The 11,324-nt window shown below is 39.9% G+C and overlaps 1 protein-coding gene across 9 annotated transcripts in view; it reads left to right on the top strand.

Annotated features, from left to right (window-relative positions):
• Positions 1 to 20: 20 nt before the first annotated feature.
• The window catches only part of LOC124297103 (protein abrupt-like), a 45,367-nt gene continuing 34,063 nt past the window's right edge, over positions 21 to 11,324 (top strand). For all 9 annotated transcript variants that reach the window (XM_046747728.1, XM_046747727.1, XM_046747726.1 and 6 more), the window contains exon 1: positions 21 to 1,560. In XM_046747728.1, the coding sequence (XP_046603684.1) occupies positions 1,354 to 1,560 (207 nt within the window). In that variant the 5' untranslated portion in view covers positions 21 to 1,353. The remainder of the gene's footprint in view (positions 1,561 to 11,324) is intronic.

Here is an 11,324-nt window from a genome sequence, read left to right as displayed (position 1 = left end):
GCCGAGTGCGGGGGACTTGGAAGTGTGTGAGCCCAAAGAAGGTAAAGGTGGAAGAAAAGGAGAGAATAACGTCGGCCCGTGACGGCAGGATCATCCTCAGAGATTTTTATTTTTATTTCCCAAAATTAAATTCATGTAACCCTTAATCCAGCCACAATCTAAATCACTCGTTCGCTCTTCTGTAATCCGATTATTGACGGTGGAAATTCAATATCGACTCAAAGACCGTCGATATTATAAGCTTGGAGGTGCAGAAGAAGAAGAAGAAGAAGAAGAAGAAAACAGGTGCACACCGTTTCCCGAAGGCCTTGCGAAACGGAAAAAGTGATAAATACGAAAACGAAAGAGACGCCAAAGAATAATAATAATATTAAAGAAAAGTGATAAGTAACTTTCCTTATTCCGTTGTTTCATTTCCCACAATCGCAATAGCCGGTTTATACAAAATTGAAACAAAGAGGGACGAATAAAATTAAACGCATTTTTTTACCGAAGAAGTAAAGAAAATCCGTAACCATGATTCTGTTCGGTATAATTATTCCTAGAGTGAGGAACTTTAATCGTTGCACAAGGAAAATGCAGATTCGTAAGTCGCGAATTTTTTAACCAGCAGTGCGGACGTTGTTTTTTTTTATCCCCCCCGTAACGTTTCCTGCTTTTTTATTTTCATTTTCTTTTTTCCATTGTTTTTTCTTACTATCTATACTCTTTCAAATGTATTTTAATCGCTAAATTCTATTGCTAATTTTATCGACGTTGTTGCATTGTTAATAAAAAATTTTTAAAATTTAAAAAAGAAAAAAAAAAACAAAAAAAAAAACAAAAAAGAACAAAAAAGAACAAAAAAAAAAATACAAAACAAAACAAAAAAGAACCCGCGTGTCACTCCTTGTGAAAAAAATCTCATCGTCTAGGAACAGCGCGCGCTTTCGTTCGGATAGTTGTGTTATTTTTTTCCGACGTTGAGGAAACAAAAAAAGAAAAAAAAAACGTGAGGGTCAATCAAATCAATCAAACAAACCAGCAACCAACTAACAGGTGGAGTAAATAAGGTAACGTTCGGAGAGAGAGATAGAGAAAAAAAGAAAACAGAAAAGAAAAAAAAAAATCGTAACAATTTGAAGAAGTATCGTATAAAAGTGAGAAGAACAATCGAAGTGCATAAATAAAGGAAGGGGTAAAGGACACCCCGACTCCTCCTATCTCTGTCCCTCGAATCGCGAGGGCGTCATTCCTCAACCCCGCGGCCTTGGATCGTCGAGGTAGCCGCAGGCTGAGGAAAGTGCACGGGGCGAATTGTGCACGATAGCACCTCTGGTGCCGGCAGCCGTGGGTCCCGGTGGTACGGGCACCATGGCGGCATCATCGTCTTCCTCGAGCGGCGAACAACAGTATTCCCTGCGCTGGAACGACTTCCACTCCAGCATACTCAGCTCGTTTCGTCATCTCCGGGACGAGGAGGACTTCGTCGACGTAACGCTCGCCTGCGACAGCAGCAGCTTCACCGCCCACAAGGTCGTGCTTTCGGCCTGCAGTCCATACTTCCGGAGGCTCCTTAAGGTCGGTCTAACTATCCTTATTTTCTCCTACCACGTCTTTCGATCGACGTTATAAATTTTCATTCATTTTCTTCAAATTTAACCCCCCCCCCCCCCCCCCCCCCACTCTTACTGTTGCAATAACTCTATTGATGAGATTTGAACAAGAGCGGAGAATTTCCGACGGACAAGTCAGGTTTCGTGTGTATTTTTTTATTTTATCTTTTATCTTCATTTATCTTGGTGCTTCACCGCTCAAAACGAAACTTGATCTTGAAATAAAAATTCCGAGGCGAAATATTATTATATGTTGTACAGAATTTTGAACGATGATTCGGCCGTCCACAAGTTTAATTTTCAACTGTAGCTTAGCTGTCGATTTTGTAACGAGAAACGATTATACCGTACAAAAATATATATACCTATGTGTATATTTTGAGAAAAAAAAATGCGAAATATCCTGTCGTCGAATCCGTTACGAAGATGAGATGACATTCTTGGATTGAAAGATCCGACCATTTTCTTCTTTTTTTTTGTTTTCTTTCTTAAACCTTCACTTGTATTCATTTATCTTCTGGATAAAATCGCCTCGTTCGCGATCAGAAATTAAATACAACGCTGCACGTGTCGCGATAGGAATTTCTGCAGGTATTATCTGAGCTGACGCGCGGCTATAATACTATAGAAATAAAAAGGAGATAGTAATTTCTGTGATTATTTATCCAGCTGGTTGTCCCACTTAAATCGGGACAACTTTTACCACGATCGTTATCCTGTGCGTAGGTATGTTACGTATCGCAAATATACGAATATATACGTACATACACGTAAATATTATACATGCAGAAAGATTAGAATAAAAATTGATAAAAAATTACACCTGAAGAAAAAAAAAAAAAAAATATCACTGGTTATTTTGAACATCGATTAAACCAAGTCCAATGTTCGCTACGTATACATCTGAACTTCCGTATACATGTATATTTTTTTTTATCACGTGCATACTCGTGTAAAACATGTATCACTTTTTAACGCTTATCTGTCGTGCAAGAAATTACGCTAGTAAAATTATAATCCATCGCTGCAGGCTGTGTACAAGTTTTGAACACACACGAGTGAGGGATAAAAGATTTTAGGTTATAGCAATAATAATAATAACAACAACAACAACAGCACCAACAAAAATAATAATCATATCACTAACAATAATAATAATGATTGTAAAAGATGTTAAACGCAACTTATCTCGCTACCTTACAAACTTAACTTCGCGTACGCATACGTCTGCTTCGGGCATTCTACGTCAGTTCCATTTTCGTTGCGTTGTACATTACGTTACGTAGCATGTAAAGACGTACACTTATATACGTATATACATGCGTAATGTAAATCGCTGTGGAAAATATCTTGGTAGGAAAGGTAGGGCGAAATTAGTAGCGGTTGGTAGTATAATACATCCAGGATCGCGATAGAGTACACGCTCCGTTGCGTTACTGGGGATAATTTGAGGCGATTTGAAATTTCGGTGGAATAATATTACTCGCTTCTTGTGTGTCGAGGTTGGTAGGTACGTACGTACAAGGGCATACGTAGGATAAGTATTGCGAGAATCGATTTTGCAAGGGTTTTATTGAAATCGCACGGATTTAGAAACGACGAGGAATCGTTGAATTTATTTCAAGAATTTGGTGCTAATTGCGGTGAAGATGATACGAGTGAAAAAGAGATCGAAGAAAATGAAAATGATAAAATGAAGACCGCGATACCGTTGCACCAGTTTCGGAATAATCCGCGGTAGATTCTGAAACGGAAGTAAGTAATTAGGAGATCCTTAGTAGAAGCTTCCGGTTTATTTACATAATAATCCATCGTCTCTGGCTGTTGTAGCCTAGCAGCGCCTGGCTGAAGCTCTCGTGTAACTAATCGAATTCTCGAAAAAGTGGAATGACTGATTTGACAGCATACATAATATATGTAATACATACACACACGTACATGTACGAGGCTGAAGTTAGTAACGTCAACGTATCGAAACGTTCAATCAAAAATAACTATTATGCATCGTCGGAATAATTGAACAAGTTGAATTTATAAAAAATATGTATGTCACGTGTGAATACCTGTAATAACCGTATATCGTGTTCCTGTACATAATCAGGTCACTTGAAATTCAAACTTTCAAGCAAAGAATAAGGAAGTTTTATTCGGTTACGAAAATCTTGTTCAAACTACCATTCGCGTACTTGAATTAATGCAAAAACTTAATTCTATGCTGTAAATATGCAATTGCGACGGCAGAAAAAAAAAAGAAAAAAAAAAAGAACAATCGCTCTCTTCTTTTCTTCTCGTTTGGTGAAGAAACTTGTACACGTATACATATACCGTATAATATAAATGGCCCGCGTGTTAAAAGTGTTTCGGGAATTTGGCGCGACGCGCATTTCCTGGTCCAGTGAGAATGCACGATGCTGTGTAACAGCGCCTACTTGCTTGTCATGCGTATTATATACCGAGCGTTTTAACGTGTAGACTTTATACTTTCTCGTGATCAAAAAGCGCTGATTGCGTGGGAAGTCCGGGCGACGGGTTTTGACTCCGGATAAAGAATACGGTCTTTTTCCCCTTTTCTCGTGTACGTACCCACCCACACACACACACACACACGCATGCCTATATATCGCATGCAGACGTGTAAAAACTGGATATACGTATATATAAAAAAAAAACGTTTATCTGTGTGATACCTATTTACATACGATCACGTCCGCGAGTGTGTGCGTGTGTGTGTTTACGGTGTATTATGTGGAGTTCGAAGGGAAGAGGGGCTCGATATGCTACTTCGCTTCCTCTTATTTATACAGCCTCACCTTTACCTGCAGGTCCGGTCAAACGAAGGAACGAACGACGTCTTCTAGCGAGTTTATCTTTCAACTTACGAAAGAGAAACCTTATTTATGGCCTTTTTGTATTCACCTTTTGATTTAACCGTTTGAATTAGACGTTATTCACATCCAGGGAACAGCATCGGCATCGGCCGACGCATATCCCCCCCCTCCACCCTTCTTTAACCTCATTTTCGACGACATTCATACGTATGATACTCTTTTAATATACGTATAAATTGTATACGCACCCTAACAACCAGAATTATCTACTCCCGGGAAAATTCTTTTCGGGGGATTTATTTTATCTAATTTTTTTCTTTGCAGTTTTTTTTTTCTTTAATATTATTTCTGCCTTCTTTTTAGTATAAAGTATAACGTCGCAAGGTAAAAATTATACAATTCAAACGGATCAGCCAGACTTTGGGTAGAAAAATTAAATTTTGAAAAAATGTTTTTCTAATGAACCACAAAATTGGAACTTTCATTTATTAGAAGTATTTCTGCATTTTTTCTCGTGACAGATTCGTCGTCCGTGTGTGCTTGTTTGTCCGTGTTACCTTGAGTTGAGAAAATGTTTTAAAAAAGTTAGTCCGTTTTGCCGGTGATGTTTCGAAAAAATATAAAGAAAAGCCGGAAAGATGTGTTTGAGAAAAACTTGAGAGCTCCGTTAAAATGTATAAATATTTTTATTTTATTTCCATTCTCACTCTGATATCTCCTGCGTGCGTTTGTGTGTGTTTAATTACACTCACTTTCGTGTTTGCACACGGGCTCCGAAAGGTACGCCGATCCAACGTGCGGTAAATTGAGAAAGAAAGGAATAAAAGGACACGAAATCTGAGTTTCGGTTGAGTTTTAAGTGGTATCGGTCATCACGCGCACGCATACACGCAATCGTGGCTACAACTATTTCGTCGCGGTGGCTGTAGTGAGGTACGTATAATATTACGCGTAGTCTAAGACAGCCATGTGACACTTTCTCTACGTGGATTTGATAGATGCATAAATTTCATCGTTAATTACCCTCCGTGCTAAATCGTTCACCTATACGTGGGTTCACCTATGCGTACGTAAGTATATGTGACGCGTGTAATTGCCACATCCCTCGGGTTCATTACGTTTTTCTATACACACTTAATTCACTCATTCACTCGCGTTTCTCGCTTGTTAGACAGAAAGAAAGGAGAAAAAAAGAACTTGGTGGTTTAGAAATCTACGATTCATTGAAGTACGTTATATAAATAAATAAATATATACGAATGAAAAGTTAGAAAATGTTTTCGACACGTATACGTACGTACGGATCGTAAAATGACTTGGATCTGAAAAAATTTGAATTCATACGGAATGTGAAAAGTGATGATGAAATAAAATCAACGTAGAATCGGAGAGGAGAAAGGTAACGGAAAAAAAAGGCAGCGCATGAGTCAAACGGTCTAATTTGTTCAATTCGCGCAAAAGTTGCTGGTGGGTCATACTGGTGAGAACTCTCAGTTTCGATAAACTCGACATTTCAAACGTTTGTAGTACATTTTAAGTTACATACTCGCGATACCGCACGAACGAATGATCGGGGACAAGCCCTGTGGATCGCTGCATTGTATATCATTATACCGCACGTACGTCGCAGAAGATCGAGTTGCCCAACTTTGTAATTATCGTAAATCAAGTAATTGATCACCATGCGGCGGTCGCGTTTAACCCAGATATATGTATCGTCGACGCGATTGTATACCCAGTGCAAGTATAAGCATTATGGGTACGGTTTGTACAATGCTGTTCGCTATAAGTGAGACTACGAAGCTTCTGGTATGTACGCAGTTTCGTCATCCTAGGTATTACGTGTATAATTGTCCTGATAGCGCCTCCACACAAACTTATCGTACGAATATACGTATACGAATGGCTAAAAGAGACACCGACCGTCGAGTCGCGTCGCTTCGTGGATGAGACGATGATGTTTGTTTTATTCACATTAACAGCGGTACACTTTGCGTGTAATTTAAGTTCAACGCAGTCGTAATCTAAATCACTTCGGCGACAACAACGAAGTACATTAAAATTTCCTCCTCCTCCTCTCCCTTCTTTCACCCTTTTCACAGATCGTGTATGGTGTATGGGATTTAGTAAATTCAAACTCTTCTTTTGTATGTTTTATTATAAATTTTAGTAAATTCAAAAATTTTCATTGCAAGACAAATATAAGGTAATTTACGTCGCTGCACCGAATTTGTAAATATGTAAAATCTGATTCCGTAAATTGACAACTCTTTTGTATAGTAAATGTGTAATAAATTCACAATCGTTTTTAACAGTGTGTGTACGTTGCTCACTCAGCGATGCAGTTTGGATTTTTTCGTCACTTGAGTTGATGCAGGTTTGCACAGAGCAAGATAATACATCACGCGAGTTAAATGTCAATAAAAAGGAAACAACTGGGCTAACTAGATTCCAATCAGCAAAGTAAAACACGTCCAATATACTCTCTCAGATCATCTACTCCGCTATTTTTCCTTTTCCGCTGACATTTAAACATTTTCGTAAGATGTTAATTGCTGCAATAATATCACGCTGTATTCAGGTAAAAAATAACGAATGAACAGACAGATAATTTAAAGCGCGGTACGTATGAAATGTCAACTTTTACGATGCGGTTTATTTTATGCATTGTGAGTTATAATAATTGCCGTGATGTTGATACTTGCGGTGTATTCGAACAACTCGTATGTGCAACGTGATCAGAATTATCATAACCGTACTAAAACTTTTTTATTTCCACTAAACTTAACCAAGGTTATTTTCATTCTCACACACTTTTTATTAATTCTTACACTCCTGAAATGCTTCATCACATCAAAAATTACGCAATTGACATTACATTATCTGTGTAATCTATTCGGCAACCATATCGAATAAATGAAAAGAATAAAAGATTACGCATCCAAGATATGTCGGATATAAAATCCGTATCACCAGCGCGTCAGAATGCAATTCTTTTCGTGCTGCAGCGCGACGGCACGGAAAAATGACTACTACGGGTATATATATATATATATGCATGTATATACACGAGCGCTAATGGTATAATCGATGATGTGAAAATCACGCGATACTCTCATTGATGATTATAAATAAGTACATCGCTGCACGCGTGGTAAATTTCTACCTGCGTATAAAGAAAAAGGTATTATTTTCTCTATTATCTCGATAATTCTTCGCTTCAATCGTTCCCCATCTCTTCGCACGATTAATTTTATTGTTTATTCTATCGTAAACGTATACTTCTCAGAACGGTTTTGGATGAGGTTGAAAATAATAAATTAAAAATTAAAAAATTAAAATCGAAAGAAACTCGTTACAACAGTGCAGCCGTCGCGCGTGCCGCAGCAGTGACGTCGAAGCTACGTCGCGGCGTCGTGACGTCGTCAGGTGTGCGTGCACGTCACGGTGCGTGGCGCTCCGCTCGTATATATGTATTATGTATGCCTATTTATACATACACACACACACACACACCCGCGGATACGTACGTACATAGGTATAGAAACGCTGCCGGTTTAATTGCTTTATCGACGATGAAATCTTGGCGTTATTGGGGAAATAAAAGGGTGCGCCACGAGCGAACCTTCGCTGCTTGCATCGGTGTGTAAGGTGAGTTGTGGCGCGGTGAGGTGAGGTGAGGTATTTTTCGCTCCTGCGAGAAAACACACGGGCGTATCGTGTCGTGTCGTGTCGTGTCGTGTCAAGGGGTAATTAAAACGAAGGAGAACGTGATGTCGAGGGTGCGAGGAAAAGATGACGATGAAAAGGCGAAAGGAAGCTTTGAGGGAGGTCTGCCCGCAAGCAATGAGAAAGAAAAATAAAAGGGCCTCGAGGAGAATCAAGGAGGCGGAGGGTAAACAAAAAAACGTGATTCAACGCGGAAACCTAGAGTAGTCCTGTTTTCCTTATTTTCAAGAGTCCGTGTAGGTACTCGTTGCGGCTCCTTATATTTCTCACTCTTAGTTATGTCATTTTATTTTTGTCTTCTCTACCGTTTCATCCGTTTTGTGCACACGTAACACACGAGGGGTTGGCCGCTGGTGGTCATTGTGTCATCCCCTGTTCTAGTATTCTTGTAATCGTTATAATCGTGTTGTAATCACGAAAACGTCTGCAATCTAACAATAATTTTTTATCTACATAATCATTTACAGTGATATCGTAGTCGTAGCGATTACAATAGCCGTGAAATATTTTAATCCTTGACTGTAATTGTAAGAAATTTGAAAATCGCGACAGAAGATATTCTCATTCGTTGTTCGTCGGATGGAAAAAACGAAATCAGTGATGATTACAGGTAATTACATATGATTGCGTTTTTTTGTTTTTTTTTCTTAATATTTCTAACCGCAGTAGTCGTGTGATTTTTCTACATTCAAATATAGTCAAATTCGAACATCTAAAACAGGAAATATTTTCAAATCATAAACCATTTTATCCAGTGTCTGTAGTCTGCAATCACTGTGTGACCCCTCGGTAACGCATCGTAGACGCAAACCGGAAAAAAAAAGATGAAAATCCACCTTTCACCTGTAACGGTGAATAACGTATAAGTAGGTGAACAATTTGCAGTATTTAATAAAATGTTAAGCGACGATCGAGTATCAGCGTTAAATACCGCAGGCGAGAATCACAAGAGTACGGAACTTGGTACGCAAGTGTCCCGAAACGTTTTAACAAAAACCGTACGTATGTAAAAATAGGTCACCGCTCGTAACACTCAATTTTCTCCCGCGTGGGTGTGTTTTTGTCTCTCCGTGCGGTAGGAATTATGTGTGAATATAGGAAGGAGGAAACTACTCGGGTGATTCCGTTGGGAATTTTTGAACGGGGCGCGACGGAATCGACGGGAGTAAATATTTGAGAAGCTCGCCTCTCCTCGGTCGCTGCGCGTACCTGGGTATAGATATGTGACGCGTTGCGTGTGCCTGTACGTATATACGTATGTACATACATTATGTATGTGAGTATACAAGCACAGATGGCGTGAAATCCGCATCCCTCCTGCAAGTTACGGCAACTTGCTGTGTTGAACTTCCGTCCGCGATTCGTTCGTTTCCCGGTGCGTATCTCGAGCCGCGTTATCGCAACCGCATCGGTAACCTTTACGCTTGCGGCCGCGTGTGTTTTGCGTCACTTATACATAAATTCCGTCTTAATTTTCATATCTTACGCATGTACGCAGATACGTATGCGTGCATGATCGGTGTGGCGGAGAAACTATAATTCGTAAGTCGTTGCCGTGTATATTATACGCTCGTGTCTCTTCCCTCCGTACACTATTGGTTACCGTACGCAGCGAGAAGCCCACGCCTCCGCTGTCGACGACGCACGTAAAAATACGCACGTTATTTTTTTCCACCTTCACCCGACGCCTTCTCTCCCTCTCTCTCTCGCTCTTGGGAGAGACGCGAGAGGAAACGGAGGCAAGAAGACGAAGAGAGAGAGAGAGAGAGAGAGAGAGACAAAGAGAGGGGCAGAAAGAACGTCGCCTGGCTCTCGGTGCCTTAGGGCCGGCTCTCTTGCACAATCCTTCCTGGGTAACACGCACCACTGCTCCATATTCTATATTTAAAATTGTGCGTGAGGATGAGGGGGAGGAAGAAAATAGGAGGACTTGGACCGGCGGGGGCGGCTAAGATGCCGAGGGGTCGAAGGGGGAGGGAATTGCTTTGCACCGGCTCTGTGTTTTTAAATTTATACCAAACCGCTTACACAAGAAATGCGTGTGCCAGTTATACACGCGTACCTACGCAACTCCGACTCTGTTTTGCGCCGATTCTGTCCCCCTTTTTTCTCCATCTCGTTACTTCGACCGGCTGTTGTATCCACGTTATTTATGGGAAACTCTTCTTCGCTGGCATTAAATTCTACACATCTTGTACAATTTTTTCCTTCTTCTTTTTCTAACGTACACAATATAGGACGTAACGAATCAACAATAATTATCAATTATATTAATTAGATCGATCATTGAACAATCACGGTTTAACGTTTGTCCTTTATACGTAAACTTCTTGCAATATGGATGGTTTTCTCTATCCAAGAATACAATCGTCGAATCTGTGTCTCATTGGCGATGCGGTTATGGAAAATAAAATGAGAGGAAAACAAACAGCACCGCACGCTATATTCTCGATCGTTTCGTTATATACTTTGCTTTGGTTAAAATAAGACCGAACCTCCCCCGCAGAAACTTCTTGCCGCCGCGCGCCAGCCTCTGGCGTAATAAATATTACGCCCGTTCTTGAACCGATAAATGTTCCGGTATCCCGTTCACGTGAACTTTATTTTCTGATGCCGGATCCCGACTTGCGTCGTCTACCTACCCACTTCGGATCTTCCTCTTATTTTTCTATTCGGTTCATATGTAAAACCCATCGTAGGTGGACACCAGGGATACACAGTCGGATCATGTTTGACCGTCAACATTTTCGTTTTCTTCACATTTTTTAAATCCTCAATGATACTTCCCGTCGCTTCGTTCCACGCGAATTATGGCAAGTAAGATGCTGTAGCGGTTTTATGAAAATCGCGACTACAGGTTGAGGTTAGTAACGTTGTCGTAACGAAACATTGGGGAAAACGTTAGTGATTTCTTATTTTTTCAATGGCTTTCAAAGAACTAAGATTTCGGCATGTGAGCCCACGTCTTGTATTATTACGGCTTGCCTATTTAAGTTCAAACAATTTCAAAGTCGTAAAATAACAATTTTTTTCTTTTGTCCGAAATTATTACGCACATTGTGATGTACGGTTTAACAAAAACGCGTATGCACAATACTCACGTGGATTGGAAAAAACTATAGGTATAGGATTCTTGAATAAAATCGCACGAAATATTACAAGAAATTTTTGC

The sequence above is a fragment of the Neodiprion virginianus genome, chromosome 2, assembly GCF_021901495.1.
Source record: "Neodiprion virginianus isolate iyNeoVirg1 chromosome 2, iyNeoVirg1.1, whole genome shotgun sequence".
Lineage (NCBI taxonomy): Eukaryota > Metazoa > Arthropoda > Insecta > Hymenoptera > Diprionidae > Neodiprion > Neodiprion virginianus.
Note: the sequence above shows the minus strand (reverse complement) of the source record. Positions and strands in the feature narration are given on the sequence as shown.